This window comes from Crocodylus siamensis, chromosome 5 (assembly GCF_052110815.1).
Source record: "Crocodylus siamensis isolate JL-2025a chromosome 5, ASM5211081v1, whole genome shotgun sequence".
Lineage (NCBI taxonomy): Eukaryota > Metazoa > Chordata > Crocodylia > Crocodylidae > Crocodylus > Crocodylus siamensis.
The window spans coordinates 30,846,610-30,873,319 of NC_143399.1; the positions used below are offsets into that span (position 1 = coordinate 30,846,610).

A 26,710-nucleotide genomic window follows, 5' to 3' on the forward strand; every position below is an offset into this window, starting at 1 on the left:
CCGGGGGCACCACAGGCATGGGGTGTAATGTGCATCGCCATGGGGGGGGTGCTTGTGGAAGTGAGAGTGCCTGCCAGTGCCGCATCCTGCGTGAACTCCCGTACCGGGTCCAGAGCGTGCCTGTTTGCACAGCTTCCTAGGGGCATGGGCCAAGTAGGAGCTATGGGCGGGGTGTGATCCTCCTCGGCTCCTCAGCAGCCCCCCCCCCCACCTAGTCCCCACCCACCATGGGCCCCACTTACCTCCTGGCTCCATGCTGGGGGTCAGGTCAGGGGTGCAGCAGGCTTACACCCACACATCTCGCACCAGAGCTGGGCCCAAGTTATTTTGTCACTGAAGGCAATCAGGTTGGCCAGGCATGACTTGCCCTTGGTGAATCCATGCCAACTGTCCTGAATCACCTTCTTCGCCTCCACTTAGAAATGGATTCCTTGAGGATCTGCTCCATTATTTTTCCAGGGACTGAGGTGAGGCTGTAGTTCCCTGACCCAGGCTATATAAGAAGTGGCGGACTGTTAGTTTTTAGTTTACTGTAAAAAAAGGGTCCCTGTCTTGGTTGGATCTCATCTGCTTCTCCTGAAATTATTTTTGATAGTGATTAGCGAGTTGGGGGCTTAGCATTTTGTTTCTGCTGACAGGGGACAGTAGTCAGACATGTTTGATGCAATCTGACCTATCTATAAATAAAATGCGTAAGATCTTGCATCGCAGACCACAGGAGCAGTTAAATGCAAAAGAAATAGCATCTTCATGCAGAGCTACCTTTCTCTGTCACTGTTCCCAGGGCCTCAACTGTTGCATCAGATGCTTCCTTGCTGACATCTCCCCCCTTCCCTGATATTTCTGCTGCTTTTTCACAAATGCAGAGTCCTTTGCAAGACAACAACCAGAGCAACTTCTCTGCACATATGCATTTTCAGTGCACCTTTTGGGGCAGTGATGTGTGCTTTTGTTTGGAGTGCAGATTGCTGCTGATCAGCTCTAGGCTACAAAAAGGAATTTAGTGTCTTTGCACAATTGGCTTAATGAAGGGCAGTAGCTGCCTGTTTTCGAGAAGTTTAACCAAGCTCCTTACAAGTAACTGGGTTTCCTATGGGAGTGGTCCTTATGATTCCCTTTCTTTTGGGATGAAATGTTCTGCACTTAAATTATAAAGAGGTGTTAAATGTGAGGTTGAGTCAGGGCTGTGGGGTGAGGGGAGGAGAGCAGGGGCGAGGTTTCCTCACCCGTGGGAAGGAGGGAAGAGGCCCTGTCTGGTCACTGCAGGACCAGCCCGGGCCCTCGAGGCAGTAAGGAGAGGAGAGGCCGGGCCGGGCCGGGCCTGCAGGGCCCCCGCCTGTCTGCACTTTATTGCTAAGGCCTCACAGCTTGGTCTCCCCCTCACACAACGGGTCACCTCTTCCTTGTCTCCAGCACCCAACTAGAGGAGTATGATTTCTGGGGCAGCAAGGGGAGGTTTTGCTCTGTTCCTGCTCTAGATGCTATAACCGAGATAAGCCCTAATATTAAAGCTTTTTTTTCTTTGCCAGAACCTAACATGGTCGTTGCCAGAACGCAAAATGGCCGCCGGGCGCTCAGCCACGGCCAAAACCCGAGAGAAAGAATGATGCAGATGTCTCAGAGGGCGACGCCAACGGCCACTCTCTCGCCTTCCGTATCCCTGGTCAGACCGACCGCTTCTCTATGGCCGTCGTGACGCGTGTGGACACGTGACGCCACCCCCCGTGGCCAATCACCGCCCGCCGTTTCTGGGCGGTCGCTCTCCCGCCCTTCCCAGCCTCGTTGTGGTGGAAGGCGCCATTGAGCCGAGCCGTCGCCAGAGCCTGGAGGGAGTCGCTGCCGTCGGGCTGCCGCCATGGACTACGGGGATGGTGAGCGCGGGGCGCCAGGGGCCGCTCGCTCGCTGCCTCCGGCCCCGCAGGCGGCCGCGGCCCAGCGTGGGGGTCGCGGCTTTGTTCGGTGTGTGGGGCCGGGCCGGGCCGGGCCGGGCCGGGCCTCGCCAACAGCAAGGCCCGCTCCCGGGCTCCCGCTGTGCGGCGTGGCTGACCCCTGCTGCCTCCGCGGGCCCGGGGGGCAGCGTCAGGCCCGGCCCTGCCCGCCTGTGGCGGAGCGCTTGGGCCTAGGAGTCCGCGCTGCCCTTCCCCTGTTGCGGGCCGCGATGCGCAGCCGCGTTGGGTCCCAGGGGCGAAGGGAGGCGGGGCGGGCTGATTGGGAGCCGCGGCAGGGCCAGGAGGAAGAGCAGCCCGGGGAGTGAGGGGAAGTGCTGGGGACCGAAGTGGAGGAAGAGCTGCCTCACCTTCCCACGGGTCCCAAGGGGATTGCTTAGAGTTGGGGCTGTTTAGCGTAGAGGGTGTTCTCTCCAGTGAACCTAGGCGGGTTGTGGGGGAGGGTGTATGTGACAACAGCAGCAAACCCACAATGGATGGGGCAAGAGAAATGCACGTACATTCCTGTATTCGCTTCCCTGAGAACAGGGGTTTGTGAGCTTAAGGTTAATTGAGAGGATGAGGCATGGCTGCCTGGTGAGAGTAAACCCACTTTAGAACATAATTTGGTAACATGGCAGCACACCGTTATGCTTCAGGACATCAAATCATCCTCTGAAAGACTGGGAGGCATGGAGACAGGCGGTTTTAGGATTGTCAGCTACACCTGGGGAGTCAAGTGTGTGGCCTGCAGAACTGTTCTGTCAGGCCGGCCAATAATCCAATGGGCTCCCCAAAGTTGTGGGGTCAGGACTGATAGGGTATGACCTACCATAGCATTGAGTGCCACTGGGCCTCACTGGATGTGGGTGGCTCTCAGTGGCACGAGGGCAGTGCCAGAACAGCTCTTGCTTGCCTTGCCACTGGCGCTGGACCCTTGCTGACACCACTGGACCCCGTCGCAGCTGCTGCTGTCTCTTTGGATCTGGCCTGGGTGGAGCCCCTATAGGCCAGATCCAGCCTAGGACCTAGGCTGAGTTTAACCTGTGCACTATAGGATGTCTCTGAACAGCATGCTGGAATATATAAATAAGGCTCTGGTCCAGCCTGATAGTTCCAGTGCTCTGCTCACTTAGTCTGTGGCTCTCTCTCCAAAAAAAGAAAAATGTCAAAAGTCCTTCCCAAGCCTGTGGCCCATCAGACTAGTGTGGTTAAGAGATGACAGTTTTTGTAGCATTTAAGGAAATGATTTGCTCAGCATCATGCTACCTTTTAATTCCCCAGTCAAATGACCATTTATACCTAGGTGGCCTGGAGAGGAGCCTTCAGCATGAAACTAGAATAGACTGAAAAACATGGATCTGGAGCTGAAGCAGCATCCCTTAAGTGCTCTGATACCATAACCTTTTGCCAATAAATTCAAAACATGATTATCTTCCAAGTGAATGAAAATTAGCTATTTTAAAATATTTGATCTTCATGTCTGTCCGTTTAAAACAGGGGTGGGCAGTTATTTGGCTGGAGGACCATGTAAGATGTTGCGGGCTGGGTCAGCGCCCCTCCACCCTTCCAACAGCTTGCAAAAACTACCTAGGTGGCCTCTGCGGGTGGCCAGCTGGCTGGGATGAAGCCATGGACAGATGGAGAGCAGCATCTGGGAGGGTGACAGGCGGGCACGGCCAGGACCAAAGCTGGGATTGGGTGGTCACAGTACAGGCCTGGGGCAGAGCCATGATCCACTCTCTGTATGCCCCTGCAACAGGCACTGCTTTCATGGCCAGGAGCACACAGGGAGTGAATTGCACGTCTGCCCTGGGCCCTGACCCTGTGTTGTCACTGCCCCAAGACACCAGGGTCTCATGAAGATTGGCCCAGACCTGTGCAGGCAGGGCACGTGGCAGGGTGGACAGGATGGGGCTGCAGGGGGGCAGGGTGCTGTGTCTGGGATCAGGACTAATCGGTGGAGCTCAGGATCTGGATCACAGGGTGGTGACAGCACAAGGCCAGGGCAGATCTGCTCTCTGCATGGCCCTGCCTGTGGAATTGGCACCCATTGCAAGGATATGTGGGCAGCAGGTTGTGCTTCTGCCCCAATCCTTCACTGTCACTGAGCCTTGATCCTGACTCCTGGTCCTGCTTGCCCATCCCATCTCCAGACGTGGCTTTCTGTTTGCCTGCGGCCCCATCCCATCTGCCTGGTTCCACGCCCCGCCCACACAGCTCCTGGCAGCCGCAGTGGGTGTGGAGCAGATGGGCCAGGGTACCTAGGCATCAGGGCTGGGTCCAGCAGCAGCAGCTGGAAGCAGCCACTGCTGGGTAATGGAGTCTGGGCCTCGCCCCAGCCCCTCTGTGTGCCCTGGAGGTGGCAAGACTAGCTGCACGTGTTATGGCCCTGGCTGCCGGCTGGGCAGGGCCAAGGGACCCGCTGTGAGCCAGACAATGTGTTGGTAGGCTGAATCCAGCCCATCAGCTGTATTTTGCCTACCCCCTGGTCTAAAATGTTTAGCCACTTTTAGATTCTTACTAGAGAAGGCATAGTTTGCCTCAGACTTCAGTGAGTGGTGTAGTATTAATATCTTATTGGAATATGGTAGGATCATTAACAAATGAGGACAATATTAACACCTTCGTTTTTGAGATCTATTAGTGAAAATGCTTTATAAGCAGTATTAAAAATTGATTCCAAATTGGTCTTTTTTTTCTGAATATGAGATACTAGCCAGATAATTATTACATAATTAAAAACTTACTTCATCTGCTTCTAAAACTTTCTTTTATTAATTAAAATAAATGCCATAAAAATTGCAAGAATTTATCCATTTCTTGGTGTTGCATACTACATCTAGTGTTTGACCATAACATTTTGCACTGTGTAGGCAGTTGGGGATCAATGAGGCTTTATTGCGTTTAGATCAGCTGAATTTTACCTGCCAAGAAAATGGTGTGTATGTGTTATAGGAAAGGGCCAGCAGGTGGCTGTAGAGGGCCCAAATTTTAAGTGAGCATATCAACTGTTTCATCTTTTCCTAGTTACCTATGGTTTGAACTTTTGGCAACTTTAGAATTTGTTAAAAATTCCAGTGCAAAACACCTGAATGGATGGCTTGTGGTTGCTGTAATTTCACTAGATTTTCCTGCCTAGACTTGATTCAAGGTACCCCTCTAAGGTCATCAACACTTGCACTACTGTAGTCCCTGCTGAATATTGTTATTAAGCATGGGGGTGCAGTAGCTGTACCAACAAAGTTGATGTTGCCCCAACTCAGCAATGAGAATGTTAATAGGGTGTGTAACATACTCCTGTCAGCATGCTGCCAATATTATCTGGGGTACTACCTTCCCAACTAAGAAGGCAGAAGGCAGCTCATGGTCTTGCTCAGTGTGCCCAACAAAACCTTCATGATGTCTTGGAGAAACCAGTACATAAGCGACTAGAAAGTCAAGAAATCCATTTAGACCTGTACAATTGCAACAGTGTGAAGGTGGGAGCAGTGCTGTATGGACACTTGGAACAACACCCCAAAAAGTGGGATGATTCTCTTCTCAAGCGCTTCATAAGTAACCCAACGCTATCCACGTGGGCACGAGCTCCCCTGCAACTTAAGAATGAAACAAAACAGGATTTGCTCTAGAACTGGGCACTTTGATACCACACTTTGTAAGATTGGCTTAAAAAGCAGTGGTTCTCAATCTTTTTTGTACTAAGATCCATTTGTAAACATGGATGACCAGTCCTGACCCAGTGCTCCTCAGTCCTGACTTGCTGCTCCCAAGCCCCACCCCCACAGTGTGTGGGGCAGGGGAGGTGTGTATGGAACATGGGCAGAGGCCCAAGCAGCCCCTTGCAGGCTGGAACTATGACAGCCTGCAAGGGAAAAGCCATGTTTTTCTCCTTTAAAGGGGAGGCCATTTTTAAAGTTGGTCCACAACCATTTTGTATATTCTTGAGACCCACAGGTTAAGAAATGCTGTAAAAGACAATCCAGTATGTGAGTGTGGCAGTGCCCCACAGACTGCTAAACACTTTGTATACAGCTCACTTGTGCACCCAGGATGAGGACCTGGTAAGTGTCAGCAGTAAAGCAGTTGTGTGGCTCTGCCTCCTCTGTGTAGAGGGGAGAAGGAAGTATATGAGAGAAGATGGAATTGTAGATACCTCGTGGAAAAATTCTGAACTGCAGAATCAAGTAGGACAATGGAACAAGCTGCTTAGGGAATTTGAAGACTCTCATTTCAACAGAGTGAGGGTAGGCAGGCATCTGTTTAGGATGGTTTAAGACCAGCAAATCCCATATCTTTGCAGGGTGTTGGGAAAGATGATTCTTGAAGTTTGTTCCAGTTCTGTGATTCTGTAAAGCTAGAATGAAAATATATTAAATTCATAATTAGAAAGTGAAATTTAATTAAATTGGTTGTAATCCGGAAAGGGAATAGTATTGCTGTATTTACTTAAATAGAAGATGGCCCTGATTATAAGATAACTCCCCAATAATTAGATTCTATATATGGAAAACTTACAAATTTGTTGTAACTTTCCAGGTATAGAATCTAATTATTGGAGGTTTGCCTTGAATTTGTCCCCCTGCCACTGATATAGCAGGGAAGATAAATCTGGGGGTATCCCTTTGCTCTGCTTCTCCCAACTTTTCCCACTGACAGCTGCTTCCCCCTCCCCTTACTATCAGACCCTGAGCAATGTGGAAGTGAGGAGCGCACTTGAAAACACTAACCCTGAAATTAAACATGGCTATAACAATTTGCATATGGACCCACGGACTTAGTTCATCTAGAATTGATGCATATTACCTTTTTGATGAGTGCTGCAAGTTTTAGCACAAGTGTTTCATAAATACGCTTTTGAGCAGTACTTTGGCATCTACTTATATCTAATATAAACTATGATTTACCACATACTATGCTGAGCTGGGCCCTATTAGAGTCAACAGCATTTCAAGTTAAGGTGAGCCCCGGAATTGTATTAAGTTCACCCAGAATCCTTTTGTCACCCCCTCTCTCAGCCTGGCATATATAATTAGAGTGGCCTTGTGCTCCATAGTGACCCCATAGCTTAACACTGCTCCCTCCTTTTCCCTCCCAAAGGATCCATGTGTGAATTAGCCCCCACTCATGACTGGAAGTAAGTTATGCATTCCTGGGAGGCATTCCTAAGGTGCAGGGCAACCTGGTCTGGCTTCACTGCATGGAGGGCAAGGTCACACTAATCATATACACCAGGCTGAGATAGGGGGCAACAGAGGGATTCTGGGTGAACTGTATACAATGGCATGGATCACCGTGACTTGAAAAAGAATCAGTGATGAGGAGGATTGCACTTAATGGGCTCTAGTATATCTATTATTCAGATAGGCTGCAGTAACCTACCCTTGCGGTAGGTTCCCATCAGCTTCTCAGCCTTTTGACTAAGATCAGGTGATCAGCAGAGAGCCTGATTAATAGCTTAATGACAGAGGAAGATATATCAATGGAGCATCAGGATGACAGAAATGGAGGAGGGAAACCTGAAGCCCAAAACAATGGCAGTGGTGGTTGATGACCAGGAAGTGGAAAGAAAAATGAAGAGTGGAAATGAAGGCCTGGAGATGCGCAGAGAGTGGGTAATGGTGGAAAAGCAGAGAGAAAAGGCAGGAGCAACAGCAGAAGCAGTGGCAGAGAAGACATGGCCAGAAGGATGATGGGAACAGCTGGAGAAGGATCTGTGGGAGTGTGGCAGAAGGTTGGCCCACTGGGAGTGTGGCACAGCAAGAAGATGTGGAAGAGATGCTATGCTGCAGGATGCTGGTTCAGAGTAGAGACTATGGATAAGGACACCATTAATTGGCAGTGGGGAGTAGAAGGGATTGATGATGAACAAATGTGATTTTGTGGAGAAAGTACTGTTTGAGATATTGGGCATGCAGACAGAATACCTCAACAACTTGATTGCTTTTTCTAGCCAAAAGATGTAGCAACTGACTTACTGGAACAAAGATGTGTATGACAGATTTGGGAGAGATATGCAGAGGAATGGGGGAGGGAGGAATTAAAACATTTAAACACTGTAGCAGCAGAGCAGTCAAGGGAGAGTGATTATTGTCTGAATGTATACAGATAGAGGCAGAAGAAATAAGTAATTGGAAAATAGTATGCAAAGAGTTCTGTGGGTAGTGAGGGACAAACATGGTATTTGGATGGGATCTTGGATTGCTTAAGCAGTGTTAAAAAACAAACGAGTGGAGCTCAGGTGGAGTGCAGCATCTCCTATCTGTGGTCCAGGTAGGGCCAGATTAGGGGTTTACAAGCTGCCACAGGCAGCTGAAGCAGTGTAGTAGATACAGGAAGGAGGAGCACCTGGCTGCACAGTGTGTTACACATGTGAAGGAATGGGGCACAGAGCAGCAGAGTGCCAGGAGTTCATAAAATGTACTGCTTGAGAGGGATACTTGTACCATAGGTGCCCAACAGCTTTTGCAATCAAGGTCAGACCACCCCACCGCCCCCCCGGGAAGAACTGCCAGAATTGGAAAGAGGCAGTGAGGAAGAGGGGGGAGAGACTGAAATAGAAATAATAGATGAGACTCCTTAGGGAGGAGAAATGGAGATGGAGGGAAGCAGAATCTGTAATAAAGGCTGCATGAGAGAGAACAAGACAAAATGAAAGGGGAGGAGGGAACAGCAAAGAGGATCAAAAGACATGGAGGTGAAGGAGGGGAAGAAGGAAGAAACCTGGCAGACAACAGAAGTGGAGATGGAGCAAGGAAAAGGAAAAGAACAAAAGGAAGGAAGTCAGGGGAAAAAAACCTGATAAAGAGGGAGGCAAGTTGGAGTCAGAGCCAGAGAGCAGCTTCCTGTCATTAACTTCCCTGGGCTCCAGCCCAGAGTAGAGAGCAGGAGGGGATAGGAAGAGGAGGGAAAATGGAGGCCTTCCTAGCTGCAAAAGCAACCAGGCAGCTTGCAGGAGCAACATGGGGGGGAGGGGGGCAGGAGTTGACCACAACAAGCACTGGCACAGATGATCCTTAAAGCGACAGGCACATTCCGTGTTACCGAAGCAGAATTGCATTGATTATAGCTTCAATTAATGTCAGGAGTGTCATATCAAGGAAAAGATTGGGACAGACTGAATCAATGTTAAATCAAGTAAAGTGGTATACTGGAGGAGAGGGATTATAACTGTTTTATAATCCTGGTTTTATAGAAGACAATATCAGTGGCAGACTGCAATGAATGACTATATCAGTCTGGGGAGCGGAATGAGAAGTTTTCAATGTATATGTAGCACCAGTATGGGAGGGGAAGAAGGCTCTGCTTAGAAAGCTAGCAGTTTATACGGTTGGACGGAGACTGCTATTGGACGGAGACTGCTGATAATAGTGGGGGACTTGAATTGCATAATAAAGCAGGTGACAGAACAGGGGGAGGAGGAGATGGAACTTTAAATGGTTCACCCAAATAGTTAACCAGTGTAATTAAAGAAGAGTCACTAAGAGATCTGTTGGCAGGAGAGAAAGTTTTCACTAGAACTGGCCCCAGGGGTAAGAAACAACCCAGAATTGACTTTGTATCAGAATAAGTAGAGATAAGGAAGAAAGAAACCACATGTGAAGCATTTGGTGATGACTGACTGCTGAGTCTTGGTTAGCCCCATAAGGTGAAGGGGAGGGTGGAAGTTAAATGTGCATTACAAGATGAGGAGATGTGTCAAGCATTCATGAGACAATATGAGGGGGTGGAGAACACTGAAGAAATATTTTAAGAGCACCAGAGAATGGTGGATGATTGTGAAGAAGAAGATGGGAGAATTCTTCAGGAAGGATGGCTGAAGCTCAGGGGAAAATAATGAAAGAGCTAAGAGAGCTACAAAGTGATGCAGAAGCTGCTGAAGGAAGCAGCAGAAAGAAGACAGTTACGAGAACAACTAGAAGAAACAAAGCAAGAGATAAAAAGCTGGTTTAAAGATGAGAGAGAAAATGTTTTTAGTACAAGCACTCTGGGTTTTGTAGGTCTTTGGTGAAGACACCAAACAATTCTAAGTTCACCATTTCCCATACTAAGCCATTCCAACATTTAACCATTCTCAGTGCTATAAGAATTGCAATTTACTATAAGATTAAATTTCTCAAACTTCAACTACCAGCCACAGGATATTTTTATGCTTTTGTCAGCAAAACTAATATTGAAAGACTGGGGTGTTGTTTTAATCATCACCACCAATTTTTTGGTTCTTTTTAGACATGGACCGTGATTATGGACATGGAGCCTATGGTGGCCCAAGACCCATGGACTCTTACTTAAACCAATCATATGGGATGGATAGTCATGGAGGAGGTGGCGGCAGTGGAGGAGGAGGTGGTGGCGGCAACAGGTAAAATAATGATTCAGTTGTCTCAACAATTTAATAAATCAATATTATTTTTTTTCAACTTAAGTGTTCCTTAGGTATGTTGTGTGATTATATGGGCTTTCTTTCTGTAAGTTTTGTGTAAGAAAAACTGGAAAATGTTAAGTTTGTAACAGCTCAATTATCCAAACAATTACTACTTTTTGTGGATAATTCTGGCAGTTGTATGATAACCTGCTTCTTTGAATTTAACTATGAAGATTTCTTTATGTCTAGTAACTTTCACTAGTGTGTAACTGATCAGTAAATTTACACTGGCATAATTTAATATTTCTGACATTGCAGTCCCTAACTAAAATGGCTTTAATTGGTTCAGTGCTTAAGACTGAATCTATCAACATTCCATTTTCAAGGAACATTTAGGGTACGTGTTCTTTAATTCTAATTATAAATTGCAAGAATGTTCACTGATATTGTTATTTACAGTCATGTCCAGATTATTTTATTGGCAGGTACTAATTGCACCCAAATTATGTGTATGTTCTGGGATATTCAGTAAAATTGGTCCAAAAATAACATTTCTGGGATGGTGGTTTTGCAAATAAGTTCAGGTTTTAGTACATTAAACAAATTAGCTTTCTTCTCAGAGGAGTGTTTCTTTATGGGAGAAAATAACATCCAGCAGTTTAAATTTTCTTCTAGTTTTGTCCTCTTTTGCATACTTTCATCCTTGTCTGGCCATAGCAGGACTACTGTACAATAACTGTACGTAGCCATTGCGGTGCCACTGGGCAAGGGCAGAAGAGGCTAGAGAAAATGTTGAAGTTCTTTTTAAACAGACGGTTGATAAATATTTTGCACAATTAAAATTTGCAAAGAGGTCCAGGAATGAGATGTACCTGCCATTTAATAATCTGTATATGATTAAGGTTGATCAGTTCCTTGAACATTAAAATGTGTCTTGCCTCATTACTATTGTGCATGAATTGTTTCTGTATATAGTTTCATTTTCTGTGTAGTTTGGGGTCTTCTGAGGCTAACTTCCTTTACAATGAAGGAATTCTTGTTATCTTAGACAAGGGTAGTAATTTGAGTCTGTTTTATTAGTTTGTATTCCATTAGTAAAAGGGCTGACTTTCCCAATTTCTGCTGAACTGTCCTGTTTTAATCTTGTGGGGGAGACTAATGAGCTTCCCTTCCTAGTATAGTTATGGATGTCAATGAGTCCTTTTCCCTGCCCTCTTCTTCCTTTCAAAAACTCCCGAAGCAAAACAGGCCCCTAGTAAATAACTAAAGTTGTTACTTATCACTCTACCTTGAGATTCCCTTTGACTATGTCCATGTGCTGCAGTGTGTACTTTGTACAGCTTTTTCAAATCCTGAAGTTGCCAGACTTAATGTCTGCAAGCAAAGGATGGGTGCATGTTAATCATGGGGTGCATAAGAATCACCTCTTCATCATAAAGACTAAATATATTTTGTCCTGTTTTCCCGTTGAAAAACTAAACTACCTTTTAAATGCTTTTCAACTGTTAAAATGTTAGGTATGACCTTGATGAAGGAATAGTCTGACTAGCCTGTAAACATCTGCAGGTGATTATTTTCCTGAGACTAGGGCTGGGCTCAAATAACATTTATGATGCTGAGAAATTTAATTTAACAAAGTTCAGGCCTATTGAACTTTAGAATTCTTTTTTACAGAAAGTGACACAGATAGCTTTCTATCTGGTCACAAGTTGAATTGCCCAGCCCTAATCAAGATAAACAATAACACAACTGTACAAACCAATATAGTATAAATTAATTTTAGTTGATAAATGTCAACTGATAACTTGTCTTTTGAAATGTATAACACTGGTAAGCTTACTTTTTTTTTTTTCCTCACTGTGCAACTCTTCCAGGTTTGGACCTTATGAGTCTTACGACTCCGGGTCTTCTCTGGGTGGGCGAGATCTATACAGATCTGGCTATGGTTATAATGAACCCGAACAAAGCCGCTTCGGAGGTAGTTATGGTGGTCGATTTGACAGCTCCTACCGGAATAGCCTTGACTCTTTCGGAGGTAGAAACCAGGGCGGGTCTAGCTGGGAAGCACCTTACTCACGTTCAAAATTGAGGCCTGGGTTTATGGAGGACAGAGGAAGAGAGAGTTACTCTTCCTACAGCAGTTTTTCTTCACCCCATATGAAGCCTGCACCTGTAGGCTCTCGGGGGAGAGGAACGCCTGCTTATCCTGAAAGTGGATTTGGAAGCAGAAACTATGATGCTTTTGGAGGACCATCAACAGGCAGAGGCCGAGGCCGAGGAGTAAGTACAGAATCTTTTCAGATTCTTTTCACTAGTCACTCTTTTAAACCCTTTCAAGACCACAGCTTCAAAATGAGTACTCTGTTTGTCACAGTGTACTTTTGACCAAACATACTAACACAGTTGATAATCCTGTTAATCCCTTTGAAGTTGACTGTAAGTAGTACCCAGTCCCTCTGTTCTTGAAAGTAAAGAGCAATACAAGATTAGCTGATGGGGTTGTGTTACAAAATCTCTCCTTTTGTTTGAAAGGTGAAGATAAAAGTAATAGGTTTGGTCTAAAAGGGGTTAAAAGGAATTGCATTTTTCCTTGTGAACGCTAGCATCTTTGCAGGTGGGAAAATTCTTAAATAATTATAAAAGGTTAATTGGAACCCTTTTGACCTTTTCAGTAGGTTAAAGGTGCAATGTATAAATAAAAATAAAACTGAGGCTATGAATGCCATAGAGCAGTTCTTTCCACTACTGTGGATAGGTGACATTTTAGCTAAATCTTTATTAAATACACATGTTACCAAACATGAAGTCTCCTTTTTAACTTAGCTTTTACTCCATCTTGTATCTGGGGGGAAGGAAATACCAAAGGTAGGTGGCAAGCAGCTCTACAGTGGCTTTCCTTAAAATTCAAAGCATGGTTAAAGGGACATAATCAGCATTAAATCAGCTTAAAATTAGTTTTGGATACTATACCTACTCTTATCACCTATGTCAGTGTTTTACTTGCACATTTGCCTGCTTTAATGGTGTTCATGCATAAGTGTGTATATACATATATAAACACATATATGAACCTTTTAAACAGGAAACAGTGAAACTGACAATACAGAAAGTACTAAAGCTGAAAAGTTAGGAAAAAGATTTTTATGTTTTTCAGTTTGTTTAGTGTTAGGTGTTACACATAAGAGAAGAATCCAGAGGAGTGATTTTAAGTTGAGGATGTCCCTTTAACTAAGTTTTATAATCCCATTTTTTGATTTTTAATAAAATAGTTCAGCTGTTGAATATTTTTGTGCCTTAGATGTGACTTATCACTTTTTAAAATTCATAAGCATACGATGTTTCTCTAGGAAGTAATTCTGTATTATAACATTATGTAGCTTGTTTTCTTTAAAGTGTAGATAAGGATAATTTTTATTAGGTCTTCTTAATTGTGTGTGTGGTTTTCCTTATTTTTTTTTTGTTTGTTCATTTGTAAAATTTTATTTTGCAGCTTTAAATAATTTTAATTGTATAGCCAAACTTAGCTCAAAAAATCTGCACATAGCTATGAGCTAACGTAGCTGTAATTAGCAGATCTTCTAATCTTCTTATCCCTTGGTTGATGAACTGAAAGTGTTAGGTTTTTAAGCTCAAATAGCTTCCTTTTAGAACTTTTTTAGAGATGAAAGTTCTGTTCAGAATTTTAATGGAGTACTTTTAGTTGATTGATTTTCCTTAAAAAAATAATGCTTTCAGTTTCTGTTTCATAAATAAAGGGCTATATAAAACTAAACTTACCATTTTAAAATGCATTGCACCTTTAATAGATGATGGAAATACTGCTTGTTAAAACCTGTTAAGCACTTGGAAACACTATTTATTCAAGTGCATATTTCATATCATATTTATGTTTGTGTAATATGAATACATCTTAGGTAGTTTAATAACACTACATTGATAAATAAGCTAAATTTTACTTGGTTTTATGCATGAATCTTCAGGGCTTTTTAAAAAATAAGCTTGTCTACCCAATAGTTGTACTGTATTCCAGCCTTGTATGGTTAGAAATGAGTATGTGTTCACACCCACATCCACACAGTATTTTTATCTTGATTAGAAAAATTGGTTTTGTTTTCATGTTAACACAAGTATTTCTGCTTATCTGGTGTGTACACACAGTCAGATGGGTTTTCTCTCCTTCCCTCTCTGTTAATGAAGTAGATGAACAAATAGGAAATCAATTTTATGCTTTTCATAGCTCCTTTGGTTCTTTCTCTTCAGATTACTTCAGTACCTGTTGGCTCCAGGGAGGTTATATCCATAAATGCATGTCTATAGACATGTGTACTATTATACGGTATTTTAGAGATGGGAAGGAAATTGCGTTCCAATACAGTACTTGAATCTAATTTCTGCCACTTTTTGCTCTTTATTTTTTTAATTATTCTGCTCCAAGTATGGACATTAAAAAAAAAAATCCTAAATTCTTTTAGTTCAGTGCCACAGATGCTTTTGTCAGGATAAAGTAAACAAAGGAGATTGGTCACAAGTCTGTGTTCTGCATAGAAAACTTCCTCTAGCTGTGCTTTAAAAACATGTCTTACTAGTCAGCATCCTACCTAGATTTTCAGTTTACTTTCACTACACAGGAAAATCTTCAGACTCATCTGTATCTTTCCTGCCTCAAGCCAGCAAAGAACGATTCTTTACAAGCTTTTGTTTGAGGTGTAGAAAAACTCAGCTGGCTTTTTTCCCCCTAGAAAAACAGAACTAGCAAGTAGAGAATCTGAAGAGAAGGAACCAGGATGTTGTATTGAGATTTAAACTCTGATAAACATGATTCTCATCTGGACTAAGGATTGTGAATAAGCAGAAACCCACTTCATATGTACTTGGCCACCCCCTCCACACACACCACCAAGTATTACCAAAGTAACTTCGTTAACACATGTGTAAACTAGAAGCTTTAGTTTATCTGCCTTTTACTCCAGAATGCACATTTTACTCATTTACAAATTGTTTTAGGCATTGGCATTTAGTAATATTGTTTTGTTTCTGTTGATTTTGTATACCAATACCTTTTCTTGATTTCACACGTTTCCAGCCTATGGGAGACTTTGGAGGCATGCATAGACCCGGAATTGTTGTTGATTATCATAATAAACCCAGTTCTGTAGCATTTGCTGCAAGAGGAATAAAGAGGAAAATGATTCCACAGCCATATAACAAACCTGGTGGGACATTTATCAAGAAACCCAAACTGACAAAACCTATTATGAAGATGAACACGAAAAATCTACCTAGTAAGTAATTTAAATGAAAAATAAATCAATACTGGCACTAATTATTTTTCTTATTTTGAATTAAGAAAGACATTTATTATATTTTCAGTTCTTCATTTTTTCCTATTGGGATAACACATATAGTAACACTGTTAAAGAACTTGCAGTTGACAAGGTGAAAAGTTTAGGAAGGAGCTAGAAAAACTCCAGACAAATGTAGTCATTTGGGTGCACTGATGTGTTTATGATCATGGGTAGTTAGAATTGCATGTGGACAGAAGATGATTTACTTTAACTTTTTGCAGCTAATTTTTTGTTTGATTTCCTAGCACTTTTTTTGTGAAGATAGCTTACCAGGTGTTAATACACGTGTTGCTGCTGCATGAAATATAAACTGTAGAAGATTGCTGTGATTTTTGGGGGGGTTTTGCTTAGAGACAAAGTTAGTTTTAAACCTCCATCATCGCAGGTAATTTCAGATTTGAGGCTCCCTTAAAAGCCAACATTAAGTATAGCCGATACACAACAGCAGTTTACTTTTTAACACTTTTTAAAACCTTCTGTGGTGACGTTGGAAAAATAGAATTTCATGTCTCTTTATCTTTAAAATATATTCCTGGTATAACAGTCCTCTGTAGGGAGACCGTCTGTGTTATGGATGCATCTCTGCCTGCTCAGATATTGTGAGTTCAGTAATTTTGCTTGATGACTGCTGATATTTTGTAGTATTTTGAACTTGAGTTTTTGGGACTTGCCCAAAATGTAAAACATTCATCCTTGCACAAGCCTAGGGAATGGAAACTTGGCTCCAGTTATTAATCTTATCACGATGTAGCAGTTCCTGTTGGGCATCCCAACTATCTCTTGATAATTTTCAAGGTGTCTTTTTTAATTTTTAAAAAATGTACTTGGAAAGGGTGTTACCTGTCAACAAAGTTCCTTGCTCTTTACTGTAGTAAAGCTACATACTCTCTTACCACATCTTTCATATACCAGAGGGGAACTCTTATCGGTGGTATCGAGAATAAAGAGGAAAGGGTAACTATTGAGGTGACAAAACATTTTGGAAATGTAAAATACTCTAACTCCTTTTACTGTGTGTGAAGATTCCAAGCCAGATGTCAGAAGTGAAGAGGAAGAAAAGCGACGAATTGAGGCAAGAAGAGAGAAACAAAGGCGAAGAAGGGAGAAAAACAGTGAAAAGTATGGGGATGGATACAGGTTTGTACTGTTAATATTGTTTTTATTATGTAATATGTACTGCTCTTTCATTTGTAGTGTTTTGCTGCCCCTAGTATTCTGCAAGGAGAGCATCAAAGGATACAGACTACAATAGCGTTTTGGTTTTTTTTTAAACAGTTTTTGCTCGTACGTTTTTTAAGATTTCGTGACTGCTTGCTTTATCCTATATCAGGAAATTTCACTAACATTTGTGAAAGTATATGAGCATGCACCCATACTTCCGTGAGACCATCAGAAAATTAGTCAAGAGTGGTACCAGTATTCCAGTACTACTCAACTACAGTTCAGTATTGTTCCAGTACCACACCACATTTTTGTAATTGAGTTAGTTGCATATACATGCTAAACTGCATTCCTATACTATTGTTGCTGAGTTTTTTCAGCTTAGGACTTGATTTTATTTCATGCTTCTTATGGGTGTGTGAGAAGCACTGGTCTCCTGCTGTCAAATTTTCAGATCTGTGGGGAGTCCTATAGGCTGGGTGGTGTGTGGCCAGTGGTCGGGGGTGGCATGGCATCTTGATCCCAGAGGGTGAGGATGGATCTGACTTAGGGCCAAAAGATTGAATGCCCCCTGATGTAGGGTTATTTATTTTCATATTTTTTCACTACTAGTATTTGCCTCCTACTGGCTGTAGCTTTCCCTGACAATATGACATTTCATGACAGTACTGCTAAATAGCAATAGCAGTACTTAAATTAACCAGTATGTTTCACTGGCAGAATTTTGAGTAGGAATGTGCTCTATATGCCTGAAAAATCAAACCTCCAGCCTTGGTTTGATCTGTTCACTTCCTGCAGTTAATTTCATAAATGTAGGGTTTTTTATGTTGGATTTCATAAATAATTCCAGAAAAAGATGGCAAAGTATCCCACACTTAATAGGGGAAGATAAGTATAATCTGCTATTGATGATTGCTTTTTTCCAAGCCCTCAGACCACCTTGGTGATTTTTTGAAAAACACTGACTGACTTTTTAAGAAGACTTCTTAAATAGTAATATTATATTGGATATTTTTTCCTAGAATGGCATTCACTTGTTCATTTTGTAAATTTCGAACATTTGAAGAAAAAGAAATTGAATCTCACCTGGAAAGTGCTGCCCATCAGGAAACATTGGACCATATCCAGAAACAAACCAAATTTGACAAAGTCGTGATGGAGTTTCTGCATGTAAGTCATATGTTGGAGTTTAAAAATAAGCTGTACTATTCATTGTCTTCAGAACATGTTTATTTTTTCATTAAATTACATCATTTTGAAAGGGTTTCCACATAAATGTAATCAAACAGAAAAGTAAGTTTAAAATACTTGAAAGTAACAATCTAGATAGCTTTGCAACTAAATAAGCAATTATTGGAGTTAATCGCTATTAATGTCTCTTTTTCCAGTAAAGCTACTTTTTTCCCCAGATACTTAATAACAAATGCATGCACACCTAATCAACAGTAAGAATACCTGGGTAACAGAGTTTCAATTGTCTGACACAGGGTGAAGGAGTTCTACTTAGATGTTAACCTAGATTCCTCATATCTTGCTTTCAGGAGTGCATGGTGAATAAATTCAAGAAGACAGCCATGCGCAAGCAACAGACCAGCAGTCAATCTGAAAATGTCCAAGCTGTTGAAAAAGATATAATGGAAGGCAAGTATTGCTCTTTGATTGAGAATGCATGCTCTGGGGATGCACACAATTTACTCCTGTCTGAAGTCCCTGATAAAGAGGTTGTATTGGAGTCTGTTTCAGCATAAATGATTCAGTAGATTTTATTGAGTCTCTCAAATCTGTTTCCTCCAAAAGCCAGTCTATTATTGGCTCTGCAATCCTGGATTCCAGTGATTCTGTAGTGTTAATATCCTCAAACCTTCCAAAAAATGAGCGAAAAATATGATTTTCAGTTAGATTACCTGCGCTTGGCCATTAGGCAGCATAGCAGAGTTGTGATTATCCCAACGTTTCTCCTAAGCTGTTTTCCCATCTTAAGCAGTGCATGCTTAGGACCTTCTTGAGATGCCTGCATTTGCTTTGATAGGTGTGGCCGTGGCTTAGCAAGAACATATAGGAGGTGTTTCCAAAAATGTGGGCTGTAAATATTATTTTCTGTTGAATTACAGATTACTTTTACTGACAACAGATACGTTGTTGTACTTATGAGTACAGACAAACTGAGGAACACAAAGAAATTTAATCATACTATGTTTTAACTGCATGGTACAGTGATTTCAGCACACAAGCAGCCTAATTGCTAAGTTTATGGTGGAGAACGTGACAAACCATATTTGTTCTCAGACTTATATTGTTCCAGGAACTAGAGAGACCTCTAAAATAACTTTGCTTTGGAAGCCTACACAAACTGGGCCCTTAACTACCCTATGGACCAAAGTGCTGCTTCAGATCTCGGCTGTTGCCTGCAGTATCCTTGAAACTACCTTCCACCTACCCTACCAGTTTGCCTCCCTATTCTAGGGCTTGCAAAGAGATGGCATCCATTTATGGCTGCCCTTGCAGTGCCTACACTGGAAGAATGCTCCCTTTGCTACACTGACCCTTAAATTAAGTGTTAAGATCCAGAGCAGGGTACAGTTCTCACCCTTCCTCTTTTTGCTCTGTCATGTTTTAAATCAGTACTGTAAGATCATTGGCTTAGCACTTGAAGTGGGTAAATTTAAAATGTTACAGAACATATTTCAAGCAGCTTAAATAAATTATCACAGGAGACTTTTAAATAAAAGTCATCCACTAAATTTCTTTGTTTTCTTAGTATATACGAAAATGCATTTTCATTAACTTGTAAATGAAAAATATTGACTGAGAGTTATAAATCTGTAAGTTGAATTGAAGTTATGCAATTTTTCTGTGTGTCTGGAACTAGTGTTTTGTGGAGCAGAGTGCCAATTCATACCATTACTTCATTGATCAGTCCTATAGAAAATCTTTTTTAATTTTAATTTTAATTTTTCCCCCTTAATTTAAAAATAACTAGGGCCAGCAATATTAGACTGCTGGGTTTTCTTTAATATTTTAAGGACATTCTAAATTTAAAAATGAGTTTGATTTATTCAGGATTATCCTTGCCTTGTCAGTAAGCACCAGTTCTCTAGTTTAGCTAATTTAATTAGCTAAATTTCTCCTTAAATGTCTGTTTTGATAGTCTTATTTGACACAGATTATGAATCTTATTCCTGTCTTTTTTTCTTTGCTAGGTGTTACTGCTGATGACCACATGATGAAAGTAGAGACAGTTCATTGTAGTGCTTGTAGTGTGTATGTTCCTGCACTACACAGTTCCGTTCAACAGCACTTAAAATCTCCTGATCATGCAAAAGGAAAACAAGTATGATTTAACATACATTTGTAATTCCCAAATAGAAATTGTTTGTGGAATGCTGAAAGTTTAGTCTTATCGAAAGTGAAAATAGAATGTGGGTTTCTTTCCCTTTATCATACCTCTACCCCTTGTTAGGTGTTCTGTGATGGAATCTGAATATCTAAAGGGAGGGCAGAGTTCATTGTACTTTTAGGATTTGGTAGCCTCCCAGTAATTCAATAAAAGATTTGGGCATTATGAAACATTCACCTTTAAACTCTGAATCACTGATACATCTGTACTTTGACTAATAAGTATACACTGTGCTTCATAAATAGGCTACTTCTTAATAAGAGTATTCACACAAATATTAAGTTGTGTGATGGCTACCAACAAGAATCAGGAGAAAATTAGTGGTGATGCACATTCATTTCCCACCTCTAAATATTGAAGCTAGTATGAAAATTTACTGTACTAAATGTTGAAGAGCACTAGCTCTTGATCAAATGCATGGAATGATAGCTGAAATGAAATTGTGGGAATATTAGTTATTTAAACTCTTGGAACAGGAACTTTATTGGAACTCTTGGAACAGCACATTGATTAAAGTCCTCAGATAAAGATGAGATAATGCAAAAATAGTTTGTTCACTTACATTTTGGAATAGACAGGAATGAATACCAAATATGAAAGGTCTTTTAATCTGCACAGTGTATACGCAGTGCCAGGTGCATTGAATTGAATTCGTTGAATTGGGTAGTGCTGCAGAATCCATATGCTGCTTTCCGGGAAGGCATTTCTAATTGTTAATCACTTTTTAATTGAAGAAGAGTTTTCTGTCTGAAAAAAGAACTGTTTGGAATTACTAATGTTAGAAATACGAAATTGCCACAAATTTAAAATGATTTTTAAAATTTAATTATTTTAATAGAAAAGAACAAAAATAAAAAAAAGGTTGGCAAGTAGGAAGTTTGAAAATAATACTAATTTGTAGTAGTTGATGCATCCATTGTTACAGAGAATGTGTTTTTATAATTTAGTTTTGTAGTTATTTATAAAACTGTAGTTATACATGCTCTCTTGTAAAGATGGTTTTGATTAACTTTTGCATTAGAGCTCAATGTGTGGTTAAACATATATTAGAAACAGAATTAAATACATAGTCTGGAGAAAGCTTGTGGCTGCGTACAAATCCTCTGGCTTGGATTAATTGATTGTACATATCTAGCCTTTGTCTAGAGGTAGCAGTTCCTGAGAGAAAAACATATTGGCCCTAATTTAGAAGATCCTAATTAGCATGGCATAAATTAAATTTGTTTTACAGATCTCTTACATGCAACAGGTCATAATAGGTATTTATATTAAAATCTGTTTCATAGGCCTACAGAGAACAAATAAAAAGGGAGAGTGTACTGACTGCGACTAGTATTTTGAATAACCCAATAGTGAAAGCACGATACGAACTGTATGTCAAGGTAAGATGACAGAGGAAAAGGTAATGCTAACGTTGTTTGTGTTATCACTCTGTTCCTTCCACAATCCCAGTGATGATGCTAGTTTTAATACATTTCTCTTTTCTGGCCCTGCATTCTTCCAGGCCACAAGCCAGGTTCAGCAACGTAAAGCCTCCAAAGCAATTACAACTGGCCCATGAATGCTTGATCCATTTCATGTTTTGCTAAAAATGTACTTATCCCCAGCCATTCAGTCTAGTCCATGTTCTACTTTGTATTTTATTAACAGCCAGCCAGTTCCCCCCCTACTCCTGCCCCAGCTTCTCTGTTCTGTGCAGAGAGCAGCCTTCTGCACAGTGGGGATGATTGGGGCAGCAGCATGGGATCAGTGACCAGACAGCAGCTGAGGCCCAGACTGTGGCCCATCATCAGTAAAAGGTTTTTGATCCTTGCTGTATGTCAGGGGTATTAAACTCGTTTGGGTATTAAACTTGGTTGGTTGAGCATACCAGACCAATGTGTGGGCTGGACCAGGATGGACTCTCTGCAGAGTACCCACAGGCTAGGCCCAGCTTGGGCAAGCTGCACATGTCAGCATATGTGACACGGGATCTAGCCCATGTGTTACATTCAGCCATTGGGGCTGGAGCTGGTCCAGCAACCCGCAGGGTAAATCATACAGCCTCACTGGCCAGATGTTTGACACCCCTGCTCTAAGCAATGTAATATCCTCCTAGTCTGATATGCTAACATTTTAATGTGCGTCCCAGTGTCCTCCAAAACTGTTAGCACTGACTTTTATTTGGGGGTTTCCCTGTTTGTCCAGCTTCGTGTTTCAGTGCTTAAAGAGAGGCTTACTTTCAGCTTTTTCAACCTCAAGTGCACTGTTAATGCTTGAATAATACACACTTAGCTTTTAGAAAGTGCTGTTCATCTGTAGATTTCAAAGTGACTTAAAAAGAAGCTAAGTGTGATTATCCTCATTTTACAGATTGGAAAGTGAATAAATAACAGTTAGCATGGTATAGGCTCTTGCAAGGATTGCAAACTCAGACATAATATTAAGTTGAACAAAAGTATTTTGCAAACATCCTCCTGTGAAATGGAGACTACGTGTGAATGAAGATACAAAAATAACTGCATTTACTCAAATATACATAAGTTTTCCCCCCAGTCAACATGGATGGGTGGGAAGGGGATAAGCCCCATGTCTTATGTTTGCATACAAGGAAGCTCACTAAATAGACTGTTTATCATTACGCTGCCAAAAGCAGCATGTGCTTGGTAATGGAAACCAACTGTGAAGTTAATTAAATGCAGCAAACAGTGAGCATGACTATAAAATGCATGGCCCATATGGGCAAACATACTGAAGGGAGCCTACCACAAGGATAAGTTAGGGAAGTCCATCTGAATAAGGTATATAGTAGTGTCCATTTGTTCAGTTCTCCTCCGCACTGACTCTTTCAAGATACAGTGAGCCACTACTTTGAATACATTTGCACTTCTCCATTCCCACAGCTGAGCTGCACCTTTCTTTCCCATTTCCACTGGGTCCTGTTTTTTAACCAGTTTTAAGTGTCTGGGAAATGTCACTGAGTGGGGTCCCAAACAGGTTACTTAGAATCCCTGTATTGTTCCCTTTCTGTTGCATATGATTAGTGTGGCCCTGCCCTCCATGAGGTAGAGCTGGACCAGGTTGCTTTGCACCTCAATGGTATATACATTTTTGGAGGATCCCAGGACTTATGACAAGAACAGCTGGTTTCAGTCATAAGTACCTGTAGTTATTTCCCTATATACACATTACTGTAGATATATTTATTTTTAGGTCAGTATTTTCAAATTTGTGTCTCGGTTCCATGTGCTCAGGGAGAGCAGGGTTTGATGGTAAGGAAGGGGGGAAAGGGACTGGAGGGGAAAAGATGTGGTGGGCAGAGGGCAAGGGCTACCTGACCCCAAGATCTATTTTTCCCTGCCATAGCAGTGGGAGGGGGACATTCAAGGCAGACTTCTAATAATTAGATTCTGTACCTGGAAAATCATAACACATTTATACATTTTCCATATATAGAATCTAATTATTGGCAGGGGGGCCATCTTATAATAGTGTCTTATATTTGAGTAAATATAGTATTTGTGTCCACAGAGCATTCAAGTAATCCTTAAATATCTTTGATGCTTGTTTATACCAGGGGTATCCAACTCATTTGGGCTGCAAGGCTGTATGTGGGCCAGACCCAGACCCAACTCTTGTGGCAGGGCAAGGAGTGGTGGCACTAACAGCTGTGGATGCCTGAGCCATTGTCAGCTCAGGGAGCTACAGGGGGTTAAGATGGTTGCTTGCCCCACCTCTGCTGAAATGAGTCTCCAACAGGGCTCCATACTCCAAAATTCAGTGGCAGGGTTGGTGATCATGGTATTAACCGTGTGTGCTTAGGGAGCTGCATGAGTTAACACTGCCACCACCCACACCCTCCAGGAGCCCCATGAGCTGGATCCAGTCTGTGAGCTGTATGTTTGGCACCCTGTGTCTACATGAATCCCAAGATGGTCCCTCCTTCCCAACTAGTAGTAGTGTCCTTACTTGATGTCTGTGTTGATGAAGGAACTGAATGGTAGTCAGAGCTGCTTTGTCTTGTATTCCTTTGCTGTGATGAGGGTGTTTTAGTCAACCCAGTAGGCACTGCTGACTTGAGATTTTGGGCTTGAACACATGGACATTTATGTGGACAAAAATACTACAGAAAATTGTATTTGCCTTTCTTTCCAGGCTTCTTGTACTGTAGGCTTGTCCAGCCTTCAGCCTGAGAGTTGCATGAAGCCTACAGAGGGTTAATCTACAACCCCTGGGCTTCCTTTAGCCAGCATTTCCCTCATTTCTCTAGCTGCAGCTAGCATCTCCAGGCTTCCCCGCCATTGGTTAGCCCTTTGTTGGCTTTTGCTTTCTGCCCAGGGGGCAGGGCAGAGCAGCATGGCTGAGTGCAGCCTGCAGTGTAGTGCAGGGGAGGGGGGAAAGGGGGTGTGGGAGTAGCCCTCCTACAGGTACTGCAGCTGGGGCTAAGAGGGGGCACAGGGAGCCACCTACTTGCACAATGCTGGGGAAGTATGCAGCCAGGTATATGAGATGGGGCCATGACCATTCCTGGTGTGGTTCTTGGCCACTGGGGAGTTGGACAGTCCTGTTGTACAGGAAAGAGCATAAATCTAGCTGAATGTGTTTTTGTTTGTTTTTTAAACCTTATATCAGGGATGTGTGGGGTTATTCTTGGCTTTGGTGAGTCTCATTGAGTTTTTATTCTAGTTTTGTTCTTTTTTTTTTTTTTTAGTTCTCCCATCACTAGCCTACACTGAAAGATACTGTCTTAATGATCAAATAAATTTAACAATCCACACTTTCATGTCTGTTTGTCTGTCTGTCTCTTTTCTTTACACGCAAACAAAAAAACAGAAGCTCTGTGTCCTGTCTGCCCCTCCTCCATTTACTTTTTTTTATAATTTCAAGTAATACTCTTGGAAGACTAATGCTTCTTTAACATTTGTATGATTAGTCTAAACTGATGCTATCTAATTTTAAGCAGTAAGGCACCTTGTGCAGAAATTGCCCATCTGACATAATTCCGTTGCCTTTGTTACTTATTTTATAATTTTAAAATTGTATAATAAAATAAAAATGAAAATTGAGTTTCATTCTATACTCGTTTTTCCAATTGAATTGGTGGAGCATTCAGCTAAAATGACTAATGTATTTAAAATACAGTCATTTGTGAAATCTGCTTGGCTACTTCCTGTTTCCCCAAGGATAACTCTGAATTCCAACCTAGCTAAATGATTATTCATTTAAGGTTTAACTTTATTTTTAATTTTGCCTAATAGCTTGCTTTTTAAAAGTGTATTGTCTTTGTGAGAATGAATAGATGGATGTTGTTCAAATAGGGGAAGATAGAAGAAAAGGTTTTTTTTTCCTGAAGTCATCTTTTAATTCAGAAAAGCAGAGCACTTGTTTATGTCTGAAGAATTTGTGCTTTATGACATTTTCAGTATTCAGTTTATCTGTTGAATTAAATAATAAAGTGATACTGAAATTTTGAGCTGATCTGTAGTTTAACCCTTTTATGCTATGATCTTCAGCAGTTCAAACTGTTATATGCCAAGTTCTGTTTTCATTAGAGCCAGTCCTTAAAATCTCAAGAGTATTCTTCAGTTTTTCACTTTATATTCAATTGTGTATTTATAAAATACAAAAATTAGATGTAGTCCTCCATGAGTTTTGGAAATCCATGTATTTTTGTATGTGGAGGGAGCAGTTTCCCTTTTGGAGTTTCAGGTTTCAAAATATTTTAATTTTTCAACTACAGGGTGAAAATCCTTTTGAAAATAGTGATCAAACTCAGGAGCAGCAGATAGAGGAAGAAGACAAGGCTGATGAAGCTGTTGAGGAGGAAGAGGAGGAGGAGGAAGAGGAGGAAGAAGAAGAGGAGGAAGTGGAGGAGGAAGAGGAAGTGGAGGAGGAGGAGGAGGAAGAAGAGGAGGAAGAAACAGAAGAACAAACTGACTTCACCCTTGACCACACTGGAGATAACTAAATGCAAAAAAAAGAGAGAGAGAGAAAATTGAAGTGGGGAAAACACCTTTTTATTTCTGTTCCATAGTGGCAAACTGTAAGATACTTTCAAAATAGGTTCAAGTAAGAGAAAACCCCCACCCTGTGCATGCATTCCATTATGTGGAGAATTTCTGTTTCCCATTTGTTTAAAATGAAGTAGATTATTTAGTTAATTTTTTTTATAACAAGCCAACTATTAGAGCTGATTAAAAGTGGTGCTGTATATTTTTTTTTTAAGTTTCCTTTCTCTTACTTTGCTGTTAAAAAATTAGGTATATTAGTTTATAGTCTAATCATTTGAAAACAGGAAAACTCTTTGGGTTTAAATAGTCATAGTGCTGAATGGCATAAAATATTATGTGGCTCATAATATTTACCCCTTAGTGCAAGAATGGTTACATTTTAAAAATTGTGCTGTGAACATGGCTGGGTTTTTTGTTTTTGTTTTTTTTTACTAAATTGCACGCTATATATTAGTACGTGTTATGCCTTGTAGCTTTTTGTGATAAGATGTACCAGTTTGTAGCAATAAAACGTTTTAGAAATGCCA

At 41.6% G+C, this 26,710-nt stretch overlaps 1 protein-coding gene across 2 annotated transcripts; it reads left to right on the forward strand.

The window, feature by feature from the left end:
- The first annotated feature begins 1,713 nt into the window (after window positions 1-1,713).
- ZNF326 (zinc finger protein 326) lies at window positions 1,714-26,710 on the forward strand. 2 transcript variants are annotated; one of them, XM_090048189.1, is made up of 10 exons: window positions 1,714-1,871; window positions 10,155-10,287; window positions 12,165-12,570; window positions 15,374-15,572; window positions 16,658-16,772; window positions 17,819-17,966; window positions 18,338-18,437; window positions 19,997-20,127; window positions 21,480-21,575; window positions 25,913-26,710. In XM_090048189.1, exons 1-10 carry the CDS (start codon window positions 1,856-1,858, stop codon window positions 26,138-26,140), a joined length of 1,572 nt encoding a protein of 523 aa, XP_089904315.1. In that variant the 5' UTR covers window positions 1,714-1,855; the 3' UTR covers window positions 26,141-26,710. The 2 variants fall into 2 exon arrangements, with proteins under 2 accessions (XP_089904315.1, XP_089904316.1); XM_090048190.1 differs by lacking the exons at window positions 1,714-1,871; window positions 12,165-12,570 and having other exon boundaries at window positions 10,154-10,287.

What these genes read in the sequence shown, in the direction of transcription:
- ZNF326 (XM_090048189.1), top strand. An exon ending in TGAAAAAGATATAATGGAAG is followed by an intron (nt 18,438 to 19,996) that starts GCAAGTATTGCT and finishes TTTCTTTGCTAG; the next exon opens with GTGTTACTGCTGATGACCAC. An exon ending in GATACGAACTGTATGTCAAG is followed by an intron (nt 21,576 to 25,912) that starts GTAAGATGACAG and finishes TTTCAACTACAG; the next exon opens with GGTGAAAATCCTTTTGAAAA.